Source organism: Electrophorus electricus, chromosome 17 (genome assembly GCF_041902795.1).
Source record: "Electrophorus electricus isolate QZ-2024a chromosome 17, ASM4190279v1, whole genome shotgun sequence".
NCBI classification, from domain to species: Eukaryota; Metazoa; Chordata; class Actinopteri; order Gymnotiformes; family Gymnotidae; genus Electrophorus; species Electrophorus electricus.
In genome coordinates, this window is record NC_137513.1 from 7,372,501 (window position 1) to 7,397,500 (window position 25,000).

The 25,000-nt window shown below is 42.4% G+C and overlaps 3 protein-coding genes and 1 non-coding gene across 12 annotated transcripts in view; 1 reads left to right on the forward strand and 3 right to left on the reverse strand.

Annotated features, from left to right (window-relative positions):
* LOC113574704 (arf-GAP with coiled-coil, ANK repeat and PH domain-containing protein 2) overlaps positions 1-10,126 on the reverse strand; it is a 12,612-nt gene extending 2,486 nt beyond the window's left edge. For 2 of the 4 annotated variants that reach the window (XR_014117845.1, XM_035534415.2), the window contains exons 1-19: positions 9,505-10,126; positions 9,350-9,407; positions 9,157-9,276; positions 8,760-8,813; positions 8,297-8,355; positions 7,690-7,873; positions 5,202-5,246; positions 4,993-5,088; positions 4,728-4,802; positions 4,523-4,623; positions 4,277-4,328; positions 4,004-4,104; positions 3,027-3,138; positions 2,687-2,865; positions 2,274-2,343; positions 1,962-2,053; positions 1,449-1,528; positions 1,081-1,235; positions 832-941 (exon numbers count right to left, since the gene is read on the reverse strand). Coding sequence is in view for 3 of the 4 variants with exons in the window: in XM_035534415.2 (XP_035390308.1) it covers positions 832-941; positions 1,081-1,235; positions 1,449-1,528; positions 1,962-2,053; positions 2,274-2,343; positions 2,687-2,865; positions 3,027-3,138; positions 4,004-4,104; positions 4,277-4,328; positions 4,523-4,623; positions 4,728-4,802; positions 4,993-5,088; positions 5,202-5,246; positions 7,690-7,873; positions 8,297-8,355; positions 8,760-8,813; positions 9,157-9,276; positions 9,350-9,407; positions 9,505-9,557 (1,796 nt within the window). In the remaining variant the exon portion in view is untranslated. The remainder of the gene's footprint in view (positions 1-831; positions 942-1,080; positions 1,236-1,448; positions 1,529-1,961; positions 2,054-2,273; positions 2,344-2,686; positions 2,866-3,026; positions 3,139-4,003; positions 4,105-4,276; positions 4,329-4,522; positions 4,624-4,727; positions 4,803-4,992; positions 5,089-5,201; positions 5,247-7,689; positions 7,874-8,296; positions 8,356-8,759; positions 8,814-9,156; positions 9,277-9,349; positions 9,408-9,504) is intronic. The other 2 variants (XM_081699912.1, XM_035534416.2) reach the window with 2 other exon arrangements.
* A 1,231-nt stretch (positions 10,127-11,357) lies between these two features.
* Positions 11,358-16,050, reverse strand: ilkap (integrin-linked kinase-associated serine/threonine phosphatase). Of its 2 annotated transcripts, XM_027027759.3 has the most exons (10): positions 15,541-16,046; positions 15,000-15,131; positions 14,780-14,894; positions 14,505-14,611; positions 14,296-14,389; positions 13,768-13,855; positions 12,555-12,682; positions 12,297-12,416; positions 12,094-12,175; positions 11,358-11,712 (listed from the first exon to the last, which is right to left on the reverse strand). In XM_027027759.3, the coding sequence occupies exons 1-10, from the start codon at positions 15,587-15,589 to the stop codon at positions 11,572-11,574; spliced, it is 1,056 nt and encodes a 351-aa protein (XP_026883560.1). In that variant the 5' UTR covers positions 15,590-16,046; the 3' UTR covers positions 11,358-11,571. The 2 variants fall into 2 exon arrangements, with proteins under 2 accessions (XP_026883560.1, XP_081556727.1); XM_081700601.1 differs by having other exon boundaries at positions 14,780-15,131; positions 15,541-16,050.
* On the forward strand, positions 16,030-16,101 carry trnag-ucc (transfer RNA glycine (anticodon UCC)). Its single transcript has one exon. It is a non-coding gene; the product is annotated as a tRNA-Gly (tRNA).
* A 377-nt stretch (positions 16,102-16,478) lies between these two features.
* Positions 16,479-25,000, reverse strand: part of dgkd (diacylglycerol kinase delta) — a 27,971-nt gene continuing 19,449 nt past the window's right edge. For all 5 annotated transcript variants that reach the window (XM_081700349.1, XM_035534303.2, XM_035534301.2 and 2 more), the window contains 15 exons: positions 24,852-24,995; positions 24,575-24,697; positions 24,208-24,304; positions 24,008-24,118; positions 23,503-23,599; positions 23,272-23,379; positions 22,066-22,179; positions 21,831-21,965; positions 21,515-21,669; positions 20,741-20,852; positions 20,516-20,608; positions 20,278-20,397; positions 19,532-19,649; positions 19,234-19,364; positions 16,479-19,040 (listed from right to left, as the gene is read on the reverse strand). In XM_081700349.1, the coding sequence (XP_081556475.1) occupies positions 18,951-19,040; positions 19,234-19,364; positions 19,532-19,649; positions 20,278-20,397; positions 20,516-20,608; positions 20,741-20,852; positions 21,515-21,669; positions 21,831-21,965; positions 22,066-22,179; positions 23,272-23,379; positions 23,503-23,599; positions 24,008-24,118; positions 24,208-24,304; positions 24,575-24,697; positions 24,852-24,995 (1,748 nt within the window). In that variant the 3' untranslated portion in view covers positions 16,479-18,950. The remainder of the gene's footprint in view (positions 19,041-19,233; positions 19,365-19,531; positions 19,650-20,277; positions 20,398-20,515; positions 20,609-20,740; positions 20,853-21,514; positions 21,670-21,830; positions 21,966-22,065; positions 22,180-23,271; positions 23,380-23,502; positions 23,600-24,007; positions 24,119-24,207; positions 24,305-24,574; positions 24,698-24,851; positions 24,996-25,000) is intronic.

The window sequence follows — 25,000 nt, forward strand, 5'->3', positions numbered from 1 at the left end:
ATTAGCAGTCACCAACCAACAAGCATTAAAGTAATCAGCATGTAACAAAATGTAATTTAGCCATGTTAAACTAGCATTAAAGGGCCCCCCATCACAGAAAACTGAATTTCTCCTCATTTTACTGAAAGAAAGAATTTGTAGTAATTAAAAATATAAGTAGTGGAAGTAATATGCAAATATTGTTAAAGTTTCAAAACACAGCGTTCCCTACACAGGTCCTTACAGTCCATATTTGGAAACTGCCCGCTTTGAAATCACTATTTCTCTGACGTCACAAGATCAACCTCATTTATATATCTATGCCTCTTCAGCCTACAGCAGTTTAACTTCACCCAATTACATTGCAGTTCTCAGGCGTGTTTGAGACCTTTTTGAATGAGGCACATTACAGGGCAGCCAATGACCTCATTTATCTTATATCTATTTTAAAGGTGCAGTAACAAACAGGCTTTTAATTCTGAGGTCTAAAGAAAGGTTGGAAATGGTCATGTAAAAATTGTTTCATGTAACATGAAGCCACATAAATGATGAGCGTGGCCAGCAAGGAAAAAATATTTTTTAAAAGATATTTTAAAAATATAGCATATGAACCCTTTAAACTAGTCATAATTTAACTGGCTAGTCAACTAGAAAACAGAAATCAAAGTAGTCAAGATATTAACTAGCACCCCACTAGCGTGTAACGGATATGCTGTTGAGCAAGAACTGTAAAGTTGGAAGAAAATGTAAAAGAAAATAGCTATTTGTAATTATACTACAGTGGTATAAAAGTGAGTTGTGTGTGTGTGTGTGTGTGTGTGTGTGTGTGTGTGTGTGTGTGTGTGTGGTTACCCTGTGTGACCCCGTGTTGCAGCAGCATGTAGTGCTGCCTGTCCATGCTGGTCCCTGAGGTTCACATTTGCACCATTCTGCAGCAAGAACTCACACGCCAATAAAGAACCCTGCAGGCGCACACACACACACACACACACACACACACACACACACACACACACACACACACACACACAAAATTAATACAAGTGTATTAATGAGATACACTCAGGAAGAAAGTGGTCTGTGAAAGGGGGTAGCGCTCACGCCAATAGCTGCACCAATCAAAGCTGTCCGTCCTTCCTCTTCAGGGTTATACCAGTTTACTTCTGCTCCCAGGGCCAATGCTGTTGCCATGGAGACAAGATTCCCAACCAATGATGATTTGTACAGTCTCTGTCCTGCTTGTTGCCTTCCAGTCTCTATAGCAAGTGTATAGATGGACGGACAGATAGACAGACAGAGAGACGGACACACAAAAATGTGGCAGTTACTCCATTTAGGTGATTGACAAGCCAGTAAAATCAGTTTGTCCATCTTATTTCACAACAAAACACACCCCCAGACTCCACATGCTACACACATACAACACTTTCAGACCTTTGTACCAAACAATAAACAACAGTGATTTGTACCAGGATCAGCAGAAAGACACTCGCGCTGCACAAACTTCCGCTCTACATACTTCTTTCTAATCCATACTTCCTTCTCCTGACTGAGAGAGAGAGAAAGAGAGAGACAGAGACACTTGGTTTTATCCTCGCTCCTATCAAAATGTTTGGGCTCGAGTGAAGCAAAACAGTTTACATACAAAATGGTCACTAGGGCCCAGATAAATGGAGAGAAGCAAGAAGCAAGGAACAAAGAGAATTAGAAAAAAAGAGAAGATTGAAAAGAGAAGAAAATACTCTGACTATCACTAATAATTGTAAAAATACACTTAGATATTTTGTCTAACAATTTGTTATAAAGAGTGCTCTTACATTTGCTATTTTGGGAATATTAAACTGTGAGAAAGCAGGCGAGAGAGTGAGTTATAGCAATACTTGACCCTGGTGTGTGTGTGTGTGTGTGTGTCTGTGAGAGAATGTGTTTGTGAATGTGTGTGTATCGTGGTGTTTCACAGGCAGTTGGGCACGCGTTCTTACCGAGAGCTCTGTGGACTAGGCTTTGCCAGCACATCAGATGGGCTACATTCATAAATGCTGTTCATGACATCATTACCCAGAACGCACAGCAGCTGTAGAGAGCAGAATTAAAGAAACTAGTCTAAACATGCGACTGCAAACCTTTTTACTGACCACTTTCCTCCATCATAATCACAGAACAGAATGCTTGCATCTGCTCTTTTTGAAATATGAAACAGAGTATGTACAGGTACCAGGTGTACAGGGCTTAAGTACAGGGTTTTAATAAGATGTGTAAAATCTTTGAGTGAGATTTCTGAACTGCATACATACCTTTAGCTGCTCTGGGTCCCAAGAATCCAGAGTGAGAGACCGCACCTTAGACAAGTGTACACCAAGACTCCTGCAACACACCAACACACGCACATGCTCAAAAATACACACCAACACCCAGACTACAGCAAAACAAAAAAACAAAAACAAAGCATGCACCACAAACATCTGAGCACCACAGACACCAACGGCTTGACAGAAAGACGATGGCAGTGATTCTCCATCTAATCCCAAATCAAAACAAATCAGGAGGTTTTGGTTTAACATCTGTGGATGGAGTGGGTATGCACAACCAACAGTTCCAAAGAGTAGCTATGAACATGGTGTGCGCACCAGTTAAAGTTAGGTTGGAGACATATTTAAAACTTGGAAACGGTGTTGAACAATGAGTGTGTCTAGCAATCGGACGTTACCTGTGTATCCCAGAGCACTCGATACACATAGTGATGCCAAGGTTGACACTTGCCCAGCGAGGCGCCGCCTCCCCACAGTCACAACACTGATGGTTACCATGACCACGGAGAGCCACACCCAGTGCAGCGGGCAGAGAGGGGGGGTCAGGGATCGGGTCAGGGGGCGAGTTCGCTTTCACCTTGACATGCAACGCAAACATGCACAGAAACAGACTATAAAAACCATAGCAGAGAAAAACATGCAGACCCCATCACACAGTTCTCAGATCCACACTACAATAATCAATACCTACTGCAGTAGACCCCTGCACTGTGTTCATGTGTCTAAGCAGGTTAGTACCTGGTTCTGTTCAGACTCCACTCTCTCTCGGTATGCCATGTCAATGCTGCCCTGCACTGCATTGATCCAAGCCATCTTTAACTCTTCAGAATCCGCCTGCAGCACACAGCATCTACAGATGCATGCACACAAGCACACGCATGCGCATACAGGCGCACACACATGCACAAGCACACAATCAGACAGGAATGACACAGATTCTCAATATTACCAGCATTACTCATTAGTAAAGAGCCTCTCGTGTGTTTGTTTGTAGTCCATCAAACGTGGCTCAGTAGAAACACAATTACATTTCATAATGAAATTAAAACTACAGTTTACATATTCAACCACAGAGAACAAAGAGTGTTTCTCCATGGGGAAAAAAGTCACAGGCACAGCAAAGTCTATGGACATCTCCGTGTGTTTTGTGTAGTCTGCTTCAAAACTGGGGAATAAAATGACAGCCAAGGGGAAGAAGATTCCAGCAGCTTCTCTCAGCCAGCACCTGGAGAGAGGCACAGCGGGGCAGAGCCAGACGCTGCCTCCCAGCACATGCCGCTTCTCAGGCATACGCAGACCAAGCACTGATCTGAAGCTGAGCTGAAAAAAAATGTACCAGCTGCTTAAAGCTGCTGTCTTGCTTTGGCTATGGACCTCAATAGAAACTGAGCTCTTTGTCTAGAAAACCGATGAAGGTTTGCATTAGTCATTGTGCAAAACTGGTAGGCATGCGCAGAATCCTTTCAACTAAGATGTAAATACATATGTAATCCTCATATTTAATGTAGCAGTTTTTTTCTTTTTATGTTTTGAGTTAAAAATGTACCTTAACTCATTCATTTCAATTTAAGCATGAGGATAAATTCTATTATGCTGTATGCATAATTTAGTAGTTTCACAAATTTGGACAGCACAGGAGAAGTTGGAATGCAGGTCCCTGTGTGCTTATGCTCACACTTATTCAAGGGAGAAGCACTGATAAAATTCCATCTTACTTCTGTACAGACAGCAGTTCAAAGCAAAATCGTCGATCGATCGAATCCAGAGACTTCACTGCACAAAGCCGGAGATCATCAAACAACATGACTGGCTGCTCCTACACACAAACACACATCTTTAAAGAGAAAGACTACACTTTTTTCAACAACAACACAGCACATGTAAAGAATATATAAATACATCAGGGCTTGCCCATATCAAAATTCTCATTCTCCCCCAGTGAAACATACAAATCAAACAGAAACTCATTCTAATCAGCCCATAATTACCTTGTGTGATTTTGAATACACCAATTGGTTGTTATTAGTGGAAAACCAGCATCTGAGTGACAATAAGTAAGGGATCATTGGCAAAAGAAATCTCTCTCTCTCTCTCTCTCTCTCTCTCTCTCTCTCTCTCTCTCTCTCTCTCTCTCTCTCTCTCTCTCTCTCTCTCTCTCTCTCTCTCTCTCTCTCTCTCTCTCTCTCTCTCTCTCTCTCTCTCTCTCTCTCTCTCTCTCTCTCTCTCTCTCTCACCTCTTCCACATTTTGTTCTTCCTGCGAGACCGTTTGAAGAGGTATCCCTGGATCGCTCCTCCGCTGTCCGCACTGAACACCGCAGGCTCTCCAGATGCATCCTGGGAATTCCAGAGGAAACAAAATCAATATATAACCAATTATCATATCATAATCCCCAGCTCACATTATAGAGACCTGCGGGATTTCTCGGCGACATTCTTACTCTCTGCTGAATGAGCAGATGCCGGTTTTCCAGATCTTTCCTGTTGGCTGCGCACTCTGTTGACAGGTGGGCCAGCTGTTGAAAAACCATCCAGAAAAATGAGACAACAGTTCTGAAAGAAGTAGATCACTCAAGTTATAGCTTACTTTATATCAGGCATGGGGGTTACGTTAGAGTAAGGATCACAATAAGGCATGGGGTAGGGTTTAGGATCAGGGTGAAGGTCAGGGTCAGGTTAATGCGTGAACACAATGTGGAACAGAACCTCTGATGCCATGGTCTTCATGGTGGGTTCAAGATCCCTCAGTAGGTCAAATCCTTGGTGGAAAAAAGTGTACTGTGCATGGAAGTATGAAAATACCTGAAAATAAAGCCAAAAAACCCAAAACACTCTTTTAAAAAGCTAGTCAGCAAGAATGTCATTTTCTCCTTTTCTCCCTCGGACATGTAACCCATTTTTCTAAGGGTACTTACTGAGTTCAGGATATCCAGCTTCTGCTGAGCCTTGAAATTATTCATCTGTAAAAATAAGCAAAAAAAAACAAACAAACAAAAAAACACCCCAATATGAGGCTATAATGCATAATTCATAGCATTTATTATCCTGTATTTGATCATACCCCATTCCACAGATAGTCACAACCTGTATTCTAAGGCTCACCTGACTAAATCAACACGAGTACGGTACAATACAAAGCAAACACAGTCACAATATGGCTGCTCTCCAAGGAGGTTCAGTAGATCATAGTTCAGACTGCAAGCATCAGCAAAGAGATGCCTCCCACCCAATGAGCTCCCAAAAACTCAACACTGTCATTTAGATTCAAACATTCACGCACAGAGTGCCTTCATTGTTACAGCCTACTTAACTTTGTCTTAGCACTGGATGCTGCATGTTTTTGCAGTGCTGGGCAGCTGTTTCTTAGCCAATTCTCCATCATTAAAGCAGTCTGCCACTGGCATCTGGCTTCATATCACACATGGGCAGAATTTCATTGTAATGTGTCAGAAGCGACTGTCTGGTGTTCTTACCTGATGCTAGCTGAAATGGTATTGCAAAACTGAGCATGATCTCGTAGAAGCACTGTACAGCAGCGTGCCCCTGTAGATTGTCCCTATAGATTGTGTGTCTCTTACAAAGAGTACTGAGTTCCTGTAACGTGAACGTTTCTCTGACAAACTTCTTCAAAGCCTCATAAGGAACCACCAGCACAAAGTGAAAAGGATTTATTAAATTCCATTGCCAATTTATTAAGGCTGGAATGCTCTGTCTCACAGATCTAAAGCTTAGAGAAAGCAACACTAGAGTATAAATATCCAACTTGATCCAAAGTAAACACTATGTAGAGGTCAAGACAAACACATAACTAGCGCTCGGTCTGAGGCGAGTCCCTGGCAAACACACATGCAGGATTCACCAGCTCTGAGTCACAGCTGGCAAACACACACAGCCAGTAAGCTTAAAGCTCTCTGCCACCGCCGTTATGATGTCATCATTAGCTACATCATTGGCTCCCTATGGCACTTTACTGACAGTGGCATAAAGACCGCAAACAGACAAACACATGCACAGGCACACAAACACACACCTTGTGTTTGCACTGTTTATTGCAATACTAAGCTATAGCCAACAACATTAGCACTGTAATAGCAGCATGTTGAAAAGTAAGAAATTCATAAACTATCTATACCAGAGTAGACTCTAGTGTTAAAGAAGTACCCATAACAGGTAACAGTCACCTGCAGGCAGCAGTATGGATAAAAGTAATGGGACACACACCTTAATCACTGAATTCAGGTGATTAATTCAGTCCCATTGTCACAGGTATATAACATCAAGCACGTAGCCATGCAGTCTGCCTTTACAAACATTTGTGAAAGAATGGGTTGTTCTAAAGAGCTCACTGAATTTAAGCATCGTACTATAATAGCATACCACTGTATGCTATTCAAGACAGGTCATGAAATTTCTTCTTTCCTAGATATTCCACGATCAGCTGTCAGTGGTATTATTGAAAAGTGGAAGCATATAGGAACCACAGCAACTAAGCCACCAAGTGGCAGACCATATAAAGCCACATAAAGGTGACTCCAGAGCAGCATAGCCGAGTGCTGTGAAATTCACAAATGCTCTACTGACTCAGTAACTGCAGACTTCCAAACCTCCTCTGGCATTAACTTCAGCAAAGAAACTGTGTGCCAGGAGTTTCATGGCATGGGTTTCCATGGCCGAGAAGCTGCATACAAGCCTTGCATCACCAAGCATTCCGGAGCACCAGAGATGTGTTCTGTAGAGTGACAAATGTTCTGTAGTGACAAATGCCAGGAGAATGTTACCTGCCTGCCTGCATTGTGTCAACTGTAAAGTTTGGTGGAGGAGGGATAATACTATAGGACAGTCTTTCAAGGGTTGGCCTAAGCCCCTTAGTTCTAGTGAAATCTTAATGCTTTGGCATACCAACACATTTTGCACAGTTATATGCTTTCAATGTTGGGGGAACAGTTTGGGAAAGGCCTTTTTTCTGTTCCAGCATGAATTGGCCCCAGTGCATAATGCAAGGTCCATAAAGGCAGGGTTGGGTGAGTTTGGTGTGGAAGAACTTGACTGGCCCACAGAACCCTGACCTCAACCCCATCAAACACATCCAGGATGAACTAAAATGGAGATTGCGAGCCAGACACTCTACTTCAACATCACGGTCTGACCTCACAAATGCTCACAAATTCTCACAGACACACTCCAAAATCTTGTAAAAAGCCTTCCAAGAAGAGTGCTTCATAGCTACAAAGGGGGGACCAATTCCGTATTAATGCCTATGGATTTAGAATGGGATGTCTTAAAAGCACCTGTAGCTGTCCCAATACGTTTATCCATATAATGTACCTAGAGGTACTATTGTGTAACAGGTAAGAGGTGTAGTACCTAGAGGCAGTAGTATGTAACAGTTAAAAAGTGAAGTACCTGCAGGCAGTAGTCCAAGGTGAAGTGCTGGTAGCACTTTCGTGTTGCCAGCAACAAGTGACTGGCCCTCTCAGCTTCTGCCATTTTGTGCCGAGAGATCTGAGCATTCTTCACTGCTGCCGACTCCACATCATCCCCTATCCGCACAAACTCACGACGTGCCTCACGGATGTGTGGTATAAACCTGCAAGGGATTGACGGACATGGATATGCATGCAAACAGACGCAAACATGTGAACAGATACATTACATTGTATAGACAGAGAATCATGCATCATTTCAAAGGGATTTGAAAGTGTAATTATATATATATATATATATATATATATATATATATATATATATATATATATATATATATATATATATATAAACACACACACACACACACACACACACACACACACACACACACACACACACACACACATATATATATATATATATATATATATATATATATATATATATAGAGAGAGAGAGAGAGAGAGAGAGAGAGAGAGAGAGAGAGAGAGAGAGAGAGAGAGAGAGAGAGAGAGATATACATATACATATACATATACACATATACATGTATACACACACACACAGAGAGAGATAGACATACTGTGACAGCAGATTCGTGAGTTGCTGGGTAATAGCTCTTTGAGTCTGGTCAAACAGCATCTAAACAAAAATATCTACATTATTATTAGTAGTAGTAGTAATAGTGCTGTTATTATTATTAATCATATGCAATAAAAAGCAAACACACAAAAATCAGTATGTGTACTTCGCAAAGAAATGACAACTGCTAAGTTCTTGTAAATACACAAAAACTAAAGATGTTTCTGTTCATACCATCAACATATTGCAAAGTCAATTGAAACCTGTTGCAGTGTGACATGTTGCAGTGTGACGTGAGGAAAACAGTTATTCTGTGGAATTGAGTTATGGGTATAACCTATGTAATGAATTTAAGTGTAATGGCGGTAACGGGATATAGAATAGGTTTGTATTGGTGATAACTTATTATAATATATATTCATAGTATGTATGTAAGTAAAACTACGTAAAAGTCACAGACTCACAGTGTGGAACTGGATCATCTCCTGTAGACCCTGGTTAAACTGATGAAGGCAATTCTACACACACACACACACACACACACACACACACACGTATATACATTAAAAGACAGTGATTAAAACATATCACAGGCAGCATGCTATTTTGCCAGATACTTTTGCAACTTTGACAATATTCTACATGTTACAAAAACGGCTGCTGGTGTAACCTGTAGAAGTCTCTTGATTGCATTGTGCTGTTGTTGGAAGGCTTGTAGCACTGTGCCATTCTTTTCTATTGGTAGTGGGACTGGGACACACAGTAGCGTGCGCACACGGACACGGACACGCACGCCCCCACCCCACCCACACACACACACACACACACACACACACACACACACACACACAGTCCACTCACCGCTATAACAGTGTTTCTTTTATGGTACAGCGTGAGCTCTGACAGTGCAGTCAGGAAGAGTTGATTACAGGCATTGTATGCCTGTCCTGCTTCCACCATCTTACTGCACAATCTCATCACCTGGGGAGACAGAACATTCATACCAAGATAGGATGCAAATGGGCTCTGTGGGCCAAACCCGCTTAGAACTTACTTTCTGCACGCGACCTTCTAGTTCCTCTACCTCGCTCTCGCGCTGGTCCAAGCACTGTCTGGGGAGTGACGTCAGAAATAGATTTAGCCAATACACGTATGACGTCCCGCGCAAAAACGACCTTGCGTCATTGCGGCTTATAATTACATAGCTACCTGAATGACGGAGAGTCTCGGATGCACTCCTCAAAATCCAGAAAGCGGTCCATTGTTTTCTAAACGCTGTACAGTTCTCTTTAACCGGTCAGTTATCTAGGTGACGCCGCTAATCTAGCTGGATATCAATTCTCCTTACACCGCTCTCTATCTAATGTTACTATCGGACTGCGTTTCCTTGCAAACCTGAAATTAGCAGGCGCCAACAAAAATGTATTCTTGCAATTATAATTTACGTTCGGCAGACAAACCGACACAGTGTCATCAACAAAGGGCTAAAACCAGAGCTGTCCCAGTTCCAAACATCCACAAGAACGTTATCGCTAAACTGCTTAACTTGCGGCTATTTCAGCAGCTCATTATTTAAGTTAACACATAACGGAAGGTGGTCCCTGCAGTATCAAATGCAACGGAACAGAGAAGCATAGCAATGGCGTAAATACCACCCACGTAGAGACCAACTATCTTAATATGCATATAAAAGGTTATAAAATGCATAAACCTGGGTGAGACTAAGTTTTACGTTCTCCAATGAATTTCAGCTCTAAACGCCGCCTGTTCCTGTTGGTACAGAGCTAGGAAATTTCCGCAGGGGTTAGCAGAGTGAAGGCAGCAACAAATTGGCCGGCTAGCTAGCATGCGATGGCTAGGAAGCTCGCTCGGTGAATAACACTACTACCGCGTTACCGTTCCTTTCCAAAATAAAAGTATGTACCATGCGCAATCTCGAGGATTTTCTACAGAAGATAACATTACGTGTGGTATAGATGAATGCCTTTAAATATGATCTTCTTCCAGTTGCAATAGACTTGCATGTGCACATAACCAATATTCTCGAGTCTAAAACAGTTTTAATGACTTTATTGTATGGGCTGATTTTGTCTAAGAACAGCAGATTCCTTTGTGACAAACTTGCATACTAAAGACAACCTTCAGCTGGCTCAGCGGTTGGTAATATACATAATTCAGAATTTATGTAAAGAAATCCAAAAACAGTATAATTTGACAAATGTTTATATATATATATATATATATATATATATATATATATACACACACACACAAATCTAACTTAAGCATAATCACAACTGAAAATGTGTTCCATTTAACAATAATAGACTGCATGTGAAAAAAAAATTCAATAAATAATAAAATAAAACAAAATCTAAACAAATAAAAGATGCTTTTTTGCCAAAATATCTTGATTTGTTTAAGACATCCAAAATGTCACCAGTCACTCAGCAAATTATTCTGTTTGGCTTAAAATAAAAATACTTCCTCTGAGCATAATGGTTATTTTCAGAGCACTGTACATGCACATGCTTTTTATTGTTGTTCTCCAGTGAGTACTGCTACTAAAATGTATGGTAAACAAGCTCTTGGTTGTTGGCATTGCTGTTCCTAAATCCCCCATCTGTTTTAAAGTTAAACATTCAAATAGAAAAAAAGATGTGGCCTTTGGAATTAGTTGAAGAGAACAGCTGGTCCCATCCTTTACTGCAGGTTAAGTATTATTGAGGCACCCTCCAGAGAATGTCTAACCATCACACAAAGAACCATTTTTATACAGTTGTCAAAAGTGTTTTCCTATACTGTCCTGAGCCCAATGGAGAGATATTACATCTTACACTGTCTGCTAAGGCCTACCCAGGACTCTTTCGTAGAGGCCTCCAGCCTATACACAAATCATTCTGAAAGGACATGGAATCTCTATACTCCCGTTTTGTTATTTATTTGTCTTATTCTATGTTAAACCTCTTTTCCCTAAAAACACTATTTTTATTACCTCAGTATAAACTGGGATCATATTTTTTTACTGCCACCACCCACCATAAAGAAGACAAGTGACAATGTTATTTATTATATTTATTTATTCTGAACAGCTATTTTACATGCAAAGTCAGAAAAACTCCATTATAAAGCCTTGCGTGGGTGTTGGGGGGAAGATTAGACAAACAGGCAAACCAACAAATAATGAGAACACGCAAGTAATGAATTCTTTTCAGATATGCTATGAATTTTATGAGTACGTGTGTGTAATAAATGTAAGAGTGCATCAAAAGATTTTTAGAACTCAATGGAAATTAGAATGACAGTGACATTGTCTGCACTGCCCCGCCTCACAGCCTCACTAGCCAATCGCTGACAAGCTGCCTCATAGCGCCCCTCCTCCAGAGTCTGGCCATCCTTTCTCTCCACTGATTCATCCTATGAGAGAGGAGCATAGATGAGTGAAAGCTGCTACCTACGAGCAAGGCAGAGAACAAAAATTGTGTCTTGGAAACTTGCTCAGAAACATGTCTTGCTTATTGCTTTCAGCCACTGTTCACATTTCTTCTGAATTAGAATATGCAATCTAAAATTAGAATTAGCTTTAACTGCAAACATACTGCATTGACAAAGGCTTATTCAGACAACACTCTTTTAAAAAATAGCTGTACAAAGTCTCTTGGTCATTTATTCTTGTCCAGACACTTGACTCCTCATAGAGATTTAACAGCTGGTTTCGTCATAACTCTAGGTGCACTACATTATTAACTTGTTTTTATAGTACTGCATGTTCATGTAAACAAATACACACACTCCTACCTGTAGGAGTTTGTTAACAAAATAAACAGCCTCTTCTGCAGAGAACACTTTAAAAAGTCCATCACATGCCAACATCACAAACCTTAACAAAGGATGACAAATCACAAATTAACACAGAAGACTGAGCCTCAACATAAACTAAATAAACCCAAAAATGGGACTCAAGTCAAGTGGACTATAATGTGTTTGTACATGAGACTCACTTATCCTTTTGACTGAGCTGGCAGCGTCGCAGATCTGGTGTGGAAATCACTCCACAGCGTTTATACTGCCCATCACCTATAGAGCGTGAGACCTCCAATACGCCCAACACACGACCATCTCTACACACACACACACACACACACACTTAGCTTGCCAGAGCTTGAAGGACGATTTTCAGTTTCTCCAGCCTCAGTATACCCGCGCGAGCACACACACACACACACACACACACGCACGCACCCCACCGCCTTTAACACCTGACATTGCCTCCAGCACGCTGTATCCTCATGCGCTCCTCATAGATGGTGGGATTGTGCTCCTTACTGAGTGCCAGTGTCACGCATCTCTCATTTCCATCACCCTCTGCCATACGACACAGGACTGCCTGCATCAGACACACACACAAAATTACAACATGCATCACATCTACTCACAGACCTCATTTCTTCTCCATTACCCACCTTGTGCTGCATACACACACACACACACACACACACACACACACACACACACACACACACACACACACACACACACACACACTTTTGCCCTCTGTGTTTTCTCTCTCTTGATTAAGCAATGGGTTAAAAAGCACCACTGTTCTACATGCTAAAGAAGCCTTTACTTGCATTAAACCAAACATAAGCAGCAGGAATGTGAAATACTGAACTCAAATACTGAAGTGAACTTTGACGAACTCAAAAGTATCACGCAGAAAAGAACGCTCTACACTATGAGAAGTACAGTATTTGATGCTGAGAGTATTATTGGGGCACATGGCAACAAGGACTGTTGCCACTCTCTGGACATTGCTGTAATGTTAAAAATAAACTAGCAATAGCCATGACCTAAAGCCCATGAACAACCTGTCTGTTGAACTGAAGAGTTCTCAAGAGCAATTGGTAACACTGCTAACTGGCCACTCAGTGTTCTCTGCGTGGAGGAATCGCCTCAGACCACTTGTGTTCTCCCACTTCCTCAAACATATTGGCAAAGGGGAGGTTTATTTTACATACAAAATTCAAATGTGTTTTTTTCCATGTTAAAATTTTTTATTTTTTTTGATAATTGATTAGGGCCCAATGGCGAAGGAGCTCCATTCTATCCCTGGGAACCGAGACTCAATCTCAGCAACGCCACACCTACTGGGAGTCAGAGAAAACATAGCTGGCCATGCTCTGTGGGTGGGAAAGAGGGCTTATCCCCACTCTCTGCTCATCCAGTCATGCGGGCCTGGAAAGAGAGAGATCTGCACCAAGCACGTTCAGCTTGCATGGTATATAAGCCAAAGTTGAACAAGACGCAGTGGCTGGCGTCTTGGAGGTAGCAAGTTCCTGCCTTTACCCTCCCAGATTGGTGTGTACAATATGGGGAAGAATCATACAGCACGTGGGAAATGACATTGTAAACAAAATAAACAAACAAAAAAAATCATCATCATCATCACAACAATAAAGGTGAAGTACTCACTCTGCTATCTCCTAGATTGGCCACATACAAGGCATCATCCACAATCAACACACATGTAGCTGTAGAGCCATCCTTCCACGCTGGCTTCCTGAAAGACACAAACACATGCTCGCTTTCACTTTAAGCCTGTTTTCTAGGACCTGATCTGGTTGTTCTGATGGTCAGGTCTTGTGCGTTGTATAATTCTACATTACCCTATGAACATAAGCCAATTTGGCATTTTATTTTGATTAGCCATGATTGTTTATGTTACTGTGACATCCACCACCAACATAATGGTAATACGCACATACAAACCTATTAAAGAGAATCTAAATCAGAGCAGATGCAAAGAGATCAACAGATCAAACTAAATAACTCCACAGGGCTAGGTGTCGATAACACTGCAGCAAAGACACAGAAAAAGTACAATCTTACCAGGACATAAAAAAATAAGACATTCTGCACATACAACACCAGACAGATAGGTGCAGGAGAACAGGCGCATGCACACACGCACACAGACACAAAGAGAGGTCTCTCTCTCACTGGCTGGATGCTTTCTTTAGGAAGTCCTCATCAGTCTGGCGAAATGAGTCCAGCAGACATTTCCTCACTAGCTTGTCAAGATTTTCTACTTCACCTGAATGACAGCAAGACATTGTCATTTACTCATCTACGCATTACAGTTCTTAAAGCAGATATGTGAACAGTGCAAGAAAATGAGGTGGAAGAAAGAAAGTCTTTAATCATTTTACCTTTGGGGAATTTGCTTATTAGTGTGTGATGTAGATTTTCAGCAGCAAACTGAGATGCTCTAGCTCCACCATGACCATCAAACACAGCAAAATACGCCAGCCTAGAGCTACACAAACAAACAAACACACACACACACACATCCCTAAATAAATACCTCAGGTCAAAACTACCTTACAGTACGCAAACGACTACAACGCTAAATAAATGTGTGTCTGAACGATAACCATTCACAAAAAACCGCTACCGATATCGTTTGGCTGGTAATGACACTCACACTTCTGCTGGTAGTTGCATAAACGAGCTCAAGTCCGGTAAAAGGACATGAGCATCCTGCATCTCTTCTCGCTCTCCGCGACGGGCAGCAACATATCCCCCGATCTTCGACAGACCTGCAACAGCACAGAAAAAAGAAACTCGAGCGGTATAATCGCGATTGGGCCAAATATACACACAACATACTCTCGTACACGAAACTGTGTGGAAATGCTTAAAACCTTTACAAACTTTCTTTTCCGCCTTATTTGTCTCGTCCACCTGCGAATCCTCTGGGTTGTGGTCTCGTTTCCTCTTCTCGAGTCGGTCTTCGCCCGGGAAGTCTGTAGGCTGTTGATCTTTACTTGCTGGATCTGATCAAATAGCAAATTAAAGCGAAATGTCAGATTTGCCCAGTATTGTTTCATGAGGGAGGTCATCGTTCACTGAAGAGATGTAGATTAACAGCTAGGTAGCTAAGGCCTCAGGTTAGTCTACTGCAAGATGAGTTGAGAGAATTTAACTGATTATCACACAAATTGAATTCATGCCCGTCATTATTAACTGCAATTCTGAAAATTAAAATGACAACGTAAATTTTGAATTGATAATGTGCTAATTAGCTGGCTAGCTAACACGGATCACAACGTTAGCTAGCTGTATATGCTAACTAGGCTAGGAACATAACTTTCGTCAAGATAGTTCCAGTATACACAACAGTAAACATACAAACAAAAGCGCACATGTAATTTTAACAATTTACTTGAGGCTTATTGGACTTACCTTCGTTGGTGATATTGGTTGGCTCAGGGAGATCGCCAAATAAATCCATCTCGATAGCTAGCTAATACACTTGCGTATGATAAAATCTCGAAAAGGTTTACTTTTTATGCTAGCTACTGACCATATAACTAGGCTAGATATCTAGCTAGATAGATAGCAAAGTTACATGAAAAAAATTTAGAAGTTGGCCTATTTAGCTAGGTTAACTATCTTGCTTTTTATGCTTGCTTGCCAAACTAGCTAGGATAGCTACTGAACATACTAACCAGCACATCGTGGGGAGCACGGCCATCTGAATGCTAACCTAGCTAGCTACTATACTAGCAACTACCTAAATTCTTAATAACTATCATTTGAACTAATTCTCAGCTACATAAAGTAAATGCACTAGCTGGCAATACCTAAATCGAATCATGTGAAACAATTCATGCATCCGTATGATTATCCTAGCTAATAGAAAACCATTGAATACCCTCCTTTTCACGAATTGCGTTGGTGGTATAGTGGTTAGCATAGCTGCCTTCCAAGCAGTTGACCCGGGTTCGATTCCCGGCCAACGCAGAGTTACAGTTTTGACTTTTATGTTTGGGCATCTGGTACTATAATGTGAATGACACGAATACTGTTTCTACAGATAAATACTAAAAAAGTTCTAGTCTTTTTGTCAGTTACTAAATTGTAGGTTTGTGACATAACAGCACCAAATGGCATGCTATTTTATTTTATTGCTATTTGTAGCAACCTACATCCCAGAAATTAGGCAACTCTAAGAACTACTCGGCTTCTTACCTTGTATGTGATTCATTTATTCATCCACCCGGAACAATACTACATTTTACTTTCCAAGTCATTCGTTTTAAAATAAGTATAATCTATTAAAATATATGTGTAATATAAGGCATTGCTTTGCACTGACGGACAAAAATATAAAACTGAACTGCGACACCGACCAGATATTTAATACTCTGTACATTAAGAATTTATTTACAGTCTTCAACTTGGCCTATGTACAAAGGACAGAAACAGAAAGCAAAGATAACAGCAAATGTATTCAGTTATAACTTATTAATAAATATTTATCAGGCAGAAAGAACTGACAATGCTGGTGTCCTCTGGGACGAAACTTTGTTAAACACACATCCACAACCACGGCCACATAGCTGGTGTGTGTTGTTTCTGAGCAGTTATGTTATGGTGACCCAGTGGTGAACACTGTTTAACAGCTCTTGGGAAGCAGACCAAACACACATACTCATCTTGCTGTTCAGAGATTGTTTTGACCTTTTGCATGGACTGTACAATTTCACCTGTCATGACTGTAATATTCATGCTATAACAGCATTATACCCAAACCATTCCCAACACCAACACAATCCTCAGCCCCAACACCACCCCAAACATTGTGCTAACCTTAAGCCTAATGGCACTTTTAAGTTACTTCACAAATTTTATCTTCTACATTTAAGTTTAGTAATGGATGATCTTTGTCTGTCATTTTTATTATTGCCAAAATACAAACATTTTAGACAGAACTCCTAATAGACAGACATATCCTTTTTATGTGGTCTATGTGGTCATGAAGGATACTTAAGGATTAAATATAATTTTTTATATTCTGAAATGTTTGTTTTCAGAAAACATGACTAAGGATTTAGGTAAAATAATAAGGAAAATAAATCTTAACTAAAAGGGTCTGCAACAAAAATCTTTTTGAACCTATTCAATCCAAAGGTTACTTTGAACATTTCTTATGCAAGATCAAGTCTGAGGTGAACAGAAAGTTTTACTCATGGCCCATGTCCCATGTAAACTAAAAACTTTCAGGTCCTGGGCCTCATTCACTTTCTTACTTACATTTGAGAAGCTTTGGTATGGAAAACCCTTTAATATACATATTTGCAAATCCTTAAACCAGACTCCAACACTGACATGAGAATATTTTAGCACTGGGGTGACTAAGGCATACTGCAGCTTTTCTGAAAGAAAATGTCTTTCTTAAACAAACACCCTTCCCAAAACACACAAGTGGGTTTTTTTTTTAATCTGGTAACTTTAGACCTTTATCCCTCAGGTTTCTTAACTGACTGATTGTCATGACACATTAAATTCTGAGTGATTAACTTGAGAGAGAAAGTGTATGTATGTGTGTTTGTGTGCATGCATGTGTTTTGAGTGTCAGAGTCAGAGTCCTGGTTTAGTGGTCACAAGAGGTCTTAAAACCACACAGTCTTGGTCTCATCAATTAAGAGTCTGGGCCTGGGTGTCTGTTTATGGTCCTGGAGATCACAGTATCTTTCCAGGATGCTCATGGTGATGACAACCTCTTTCGACTAGCAGTTGGCGCCATGTTTACTAGTAGAGACCTCAGAACTCTTTATAACAGCATGTATGCATGGTTCTTATATCACAGCGGATGACAGTATTTATTATGGTCCAACACCATAAAACATGTACACTCATACATGAACCATGAATACACACATGGTGGGTCACCACAACTAGCCAGCCATTTTACAACTATTTTAAGTAATAAGCTAGCTAAGGCTGTAGCAAGTTAAGAGCCTGTAGTACCTGAAATCATTGTTACAGCAATAGTATTATTTTATGAATTTGAATTGCTTAGCTTTCTTACTATCCATTAGGCATTCATATTTTATTGGCTGTACCTTCAATACTAAAAAAAATTGGCAAAATGTTTCATTGCTGCATGTTAAAAATTGCTTAAGAGGATACTTCTTTATCAAATAAATTCTACATTTGGAAATTTGGTGCAGTTATTGTAAAATTCAGTCACAAACACTCTAAAAAGTCATTGTCTTGTAGTGTGTACTGTTGAGGTATTTGGTCTTGGTCTTTGTCAAGGCTGTACTGGTCTTGACTCCAGTTTCAGTGTGTGTGCCTGTTGGCATCCCATAGAGGACTGATGGCTGAGATACTAACTGAACTGCTGATATCATACCCTGAGCACCTCCCATCCTTTTAGAACACGCTCCTTTGTTCCTCGATCCATGTGTGTCTCCTCTCTGCCTGTAGAGGGCACCTCTGCTTCAGCCCTCCTTCCCTGCTTCATTGCTACTGGTGAGTTTGGTCCCGCTCCTCTGCCAATTGTACCCTGGCACATTTTGATAGTGCTGGTAGCCCTTTGTTTACAGATGGCTCTTATTAACCCACCCCCAACACACGCACGCATGCACGCAATCATCCGAACCACCACCAAGGCAGTAGAACAGGCTTCTCTTGAAGACAAATGTCACAGAGTTGTCAGAAAATATCACTGAGTTGTGAAAAGAAGGCACTGTGATGGTGGGTTGAGTTCCAGCTGGAGTGAGATTGCTGCACTGGTGCCTGTGAGGTGATTGGCTGCGCTGAGGTGGGTCCAGCCCTCCAGTACACATGACTGGCTAGAAAGACTAAGCTTCACTGGCTGTGCTGTTCCGGCTCAGATCTCTGATGCCCTGCAGGATCCGTTTCATATGACCGACCTTAGTCACTCCCAAGTCCTGAAAAACAAACACACACACAAACAAACGCACCCTTCATGAGATAATTAACAAGCTTATCATAAGTTAATTTAACCACTGTAGAGCAGGGTACACACTAAGCTCTGAAGTGTTGCGGTTCCCCAGTACCAAAACTGGAACCGCCAGATAGTAACGCGTTGTTCTACAGACTCACACGCGAGGCCACTGATACCTTTAGGTCTCGCCTCTCCAGGTGTAGCAGCTCCGAGCCCTGCACATCATGTTTTATAAAAATCTCCCTGTACTCAGACAGGCACAGTTGTTCCAACCAGACTGCCACCTCTTCCACTCCCCACTGATGCACTGTGTGGAGAGAGTGTACACACCCACGCACGCACACACCCACGCACGCACACACACACACACACACACACGCGCAGGAAAGAAAGATGCGGTAAGACCAAGACACACGAAAGACAAGTGGGGTGGTACATATAGCAGGATGAGAGGTCAAAGGTCAGAGGTCATACCTGGGAGGTTGAGAGTGCCACATGCTTCCTTGTTCTTGTTGTTCTTGTCCCTCTTAAATTTGGGCACAAGGCGGAATTTCGCACTGCGGCTACGCTTTGAAAAATCCATTGGATGTTCCTACACACACAGATGAAAATGATGGCTCTGTAGTTAAATCTGGCCTGCTTTTAGCTCAGTGGTTAAGGTACTTGTAATCAGAAGTTTGCCAGTTCAAGCCCCACCATCACCAGGTTGCCACTGTTGGGACCCTGAGCAAACAGTATTCACTCATAATTGTAAGTTGCTTTGGATAAGAGTGTCAGCTAAATGCTTGGACTTTAAATCCCCCTGATTTAAGCATGTTAAATTAATGGTACTCACTTAAGGTAAATTATCAATGCTAAAAAATACAATACATAAAATTTCATTCATAAATCCACATGTAAAATGATAAATGTGCATTAACTATCATATTTGTTTATGCTTCATTGAAAAGTAATAGCAAAAGAGCAACATGTTTTAAAAGGTCTGTCTGCGTTGATGTGAGTTAGCAGCATGTGAGATATAGGATTAGCAGTACAAGGAATTGGGCGCACGTAGGTTTGGCAGTGTGTGGGATTACTTGCATGCAGGATTAGCAATGTGTTGGATTAGCATCATATAGGATTACTGACAAGCAGGATTAGTGGTGTATTTAATTAAGAGTCTGTGGGATTAGCGGTATGTGGGATTAACAGCAAGTGGGATTGGTGGCATGCAGGATTACCTCGTCGTCGGTGGGATCGATTATGGGCCCGAGCCAGACAATGTCAGCAAGTTGTCGCAATTGCAGGGCTACGGCCGCCAGCGCACCACTCAGCTGCTCTCGCTGGGGAGGGTCCAACTGCTGCATGTGCACACACACAAGGACGCCTTTATGCCCACACATGCACACATACGCACTTACAAGCCAGATACGGGCCAAGAAAAGAGTATTTAAACACTTAAATTTATCATCTACTTACCAGACTCATTTTTCCTGCAAGGAGCAACTCTGTTTCACTCTGCAGTGCCTTCACATTACTGACCATCTGTACCACCACATTACACGTCAGCCCCTGTGCACGCACGCACACACACACAGACACGCACACACACACTACATTACAGCATGTAGTGGTAAACTAGGAAAATAAGCACAGAGAGGAGAGTGATGAGCCGATAATCTTAAGAGAGAAGGTGAGACTCACGGTGTTGTCTTTGGAGTTGGCATACACCATGTCCATGGCTTTGGAGCTGGCGTTCACAGCATGGGCCAACTCCTGCTCCATGCTGGGGTGGGTCTGGGCTATTTCCCTAATGCTTAAACACACACACACACACACACACACACACACACATACAAACACACAGACATGCAAGATCCAACCATGGTGTATGTAACTTGCTACATTTGCCATTAGCAGGTACAATCAGTGTGGCTGATTTGTGATGTCCCAGAGCTCCCATAAAATAGCCCTGCAGCAAAACAGCACATCCCCTCACTCTCTCCCTGCCATGTGGTTCTGCTACGATCCTGCAGACTGGGGACCAGGCGTGCCTTGCTCCAGGAAAGTGGGTACCAGAGAGTGCCTTGCACCAGCAGTCTGAGGACCAAGGCATGTCTTTCTCCACCAGACTGGGGACCAGGCGTGCCTTGCTCCAGGAAAGTGGGTACCAGAGAGTGCCTTGCACCAGCTGTCTGAGGACCAAGGCATGTCTTTCTCCACCAGACTGGGGACCAGGCGTACCTTGCTCCAGCAGTCTCCAGCACTGCCCTGCCTTGCATTGCTCCAGGAGACTGAGTGCACCTTTTCTTGGCCAGCCGATCAAAGCCACTAGCACTGTTCACCCTAATGCACGTGAAGACAGGATCTGTGCAGCTATTGCAATGTCCCCTTGGATATGCCAACTCATGCTCAGCTTCTCATGTACCTCTGTGTGTGTGTGTGTGTGTGTGTGTATGTGCGCATGTGTGTGCATACCTGTGTATGAGAGCTCCTGCTGCTTGGCCAAATTGGCTGACCTGATTGGTTTCCTCCTCAGAGACAATCTCAGGCTGCACAGAATGCTGGGATACGGGGCGCGGGAAATCACACTTTTGCTTATCCTCCCATGACTTCAGAGTGTTTTCAAATGCCTGCAAGCGTGAGATACACACACCCAACCCACACACACACACACACACACACACACAGACATATATACTTGCATGAACACATGCATATACAAAAATAGGCATTTACACATGGTGAACATGCATGTGTGTGTGTGTGTCCGTGCGTGTGTGTGTGCACTAACCCGGTCTCTGGTGAGGGTCTGTGTGCGGTTCTTGTGGATGATGCGGATGTAACCAGGCGGCTGGATCCAAGCCTCTCCATCTACCTGCACAGGTACACCCTCATCTCCCAGGATGGTGATCTTTACTGTGCGGCACTGCAACCATGCAATCTCTCAGTCTGACTGCATCTGGGGCTGTGTGTGTTTGTGTGTCTATGTGAGTGTGTATGCACATATGTGGCAGAGGGGGGTGTACCTGAGCTATTCGATGATGCTGAAGGTTAATGACTCGAGACACAGCCATCTGCATGCTGCCAAACACTGCCACTACCTCCAGAATCTTATCATCAAAAGACGGAGCTGTGAATGTCTATATCACATGCACGCACACAAATACACACACACACACACAGAAAACCATGCACCATTGTTGTGTAAACTATACCTTTACAATTTAACAGCAGGTAATCCATGAGGGAGGGCTGTGTTTATTTAAACCGAAGCACGTCTGGATGCTCCGTACAACACCGCTCAAACGCTCTGAGTGTCCAATGAGACCCAGCGATAAATTAGCAGTGTAGTCTTTATTAATCAGCAGCACACAGGCACACCAGAGTTGCACCTTACATCTTACAGCAGTGGACAGAAGTGGCAGACAAAGTGCATGCATGCCATATTTGATCTATAAAAAACTATGACTATAGGAGTATGGGCACTGGGGTAGGGCATGTGGAGACTGGGGTAGTGGTTATGAAGACTGGGGTAGAAGATATGAAGACTGGGGTAGTGGTTATGAAGACTGGGGTAGTGGATATGGAGACTGGGGTAGAAGATATGAAGACTGGGGTAGTGGTTATGAAGACTGGGGTAGAAGATATGAAGACTGGGGTAGTGGATATGAAGACCGGGGTAGTGGATATGGAGACTGGGGTAGAAGATATGAAGACTGGGGTAGTGGTTATGAAGACTGGGGTAGTGGATATGGAGACTGGGGTAGAAGATATGAAGACTGGGGTAGTGGTTATGAAGACTGGGGTAGAAGATATGACGACTGGGGTAGTGGTTATGAAGACTGGGGTAGTGGTTATGAAGACTGGGGTAGAAGATATGAAGACTGGGGTAGTGGTTATGAAGACTGGGGTAGTGGATATGGAGACTGGGGTAGAAGATATGAAGACTGGGGTAGTGGTTATGAAGACTGGGGTAGAAGATATGAAGACTGGGGTAGTGGTTATGAAGACTGGGGTAGTGGATATGGAGACTGGGGTAGAAGATATGAAGACTGGGGTAGTGGTTATGAAGACTGGGGTAGAAGATATGAAGACTGGGGTAGTGGATATGAAGACCGGGGTAGTGGATATGGAGACTGGGGTAGAAGATATGAAGACCGGGGTAGTGGATATGGAGACTGGGGTATAAGACTGGGTTAGGAACACCGAGACAGAGGTAGGGAATTACTCACATCATCCTCTTTGGTACCACCCCAAAAGTTGGTTCCTCCAGCATAACTGGGAATGTTCAGTACGGCAATTCCCTGGAGACTAGGGAGAGGAATTGGTCGTCCGTCACACTGCACACGCACGCATGCACGCACACAAACATGCACACAGACGCACACAAAAGTTAAAAGATTTCTTACACAAATAATTGGATGCACATACATACAGGTCAACTGTATCTCACACACACACACCTCCAGTAGTACTCTTTGCTCAAGGTTCTTATACGTCCTGTGCAGAAGTTCCTTGGTCCCCAGAACTCCATACCACATCATATTCTTAGTACGACTCCTGAACCACACATACACAAACAGAGTGTGATCATTTGATAATGTTTGATAACATGACTCAGGTAGCCATGTTTGAAAACTCCCTGAGCACACACTGAAAAAGGATCTCACATACTATATATTTACTATATATTTATGATATGTACATATAAAAATGAATATGTATATGACTATAGAATTAGTGAGGTTTGTCACAGGGTGTGAGATCAAATGCAGTATTGCTATTCTGTACTGCGAGATCACATGTAGTTTGAATGTCCTATAGTGTCAGACGCTGTAGATTCTGCTGTAGTTGGAGATCAGACACAGTAAATTTGCTGTAGTGGGAGATCAGATTCAGTAAGAGTGTGATGTAGTAGGAGATCAGACTCAGTAAGAGTATGTTAAGAGTGTGTTAAGAGTGTGCTACCTGCATTTCTCTGGGTGCTCGTCACGCTTGTTATTGAAGTCCAGCGAGATTTTGGCATCAAGTCCGATTCCAAAGTAGTTATTCATGACGCACTTCTCAGTGTAGCAGTCACTGCAGGTAGAGCAAGGGAGAGTAAGGATACAGCGAGGTGGGGAGCGGAGATGGAGCGAGGATGACAAGGGAGGATGAAGGCCACTTACAAGTTCTCCAGGTCACAGCTAAAGGGGTCGGCGTTTACCAGCAACCTGCTGATTACTGAGCTACTGGACAGAGAGCCAGAGATGCCACTTCTGAGACCTACACGTGTACATGCGGGTGCACACGCACACGCACACACACACACACACACACACACACACACACACACACACACACACAAGGTAAAATATGTCTATTATGGGGAAGAACCATACCCCACACACACCCATACCCACACTCACACCCTATTAAACTGAATCTAACTGGTACTTGGCTTCACTTGTAGCGCATAGACAAGTGTTATAGTAATTGAGTATATACTACTTTCCTCTATATAGTATAGAGGAAATGGTTTCATTTAATTCTTACTTGGGTACAGAATCTTGGTGTTCAGCATGTTCTCCCTACTTCCTGTCTGAGCAGGAAGTGATGCAGAGCTCCCCAGTGACAAACTCCCTTTAGTGATAAGCTTCTCACATGGTGCCTTAGACACTGAGCAAAGGGGAACAAACAACAAAGAGCACAGTTTCCAGTCACTATGGTTACGTTTACACAGCTTGTCAAACTCTCTGTGATGAATGCTGTGGCGATGCTAGAGCACAAGAGCACTCACAAATACAAACACACACATACAGATGGTACGAACCTCTCCTCACATGATGCACCCTGGTGTTATATGCCGACCTCAGAGACACCTTATCTTCTTCTTCATCCTCCTCCTCCTCCTCTTCCTCTTCAGGGGCCAGAGCTGCAAACACCTCCTCAGTCTGGGCATTCTGCTCATCCACCGCTGGA

Excerpts from the sequence above, each read along its gene's own strand:
- ilkap (XM_081700601.1), bottom strand. The coding sequence starts at position 15,589 with ATGGATTTATTTGGCGATCTCCCTGAGCCAACCAATATCACCAACGAA. Across the intron at positions 14,612-14,779 it reads ATGCAACTACCAGCAGAAGT|CTCTAGGCTGGCGTATTTTG; the intron begins GTGAGTGTCATT and ends TTGTTTGTGTAG. Across the intron at positions 13,856-14,295 it reads CTAAAGAAAGCATCCAGCCA|GAAGCCAGCGTGGAAGGATG; the intron begins GTGAGAGAGAGA and ends TGTGTCTTTCAG.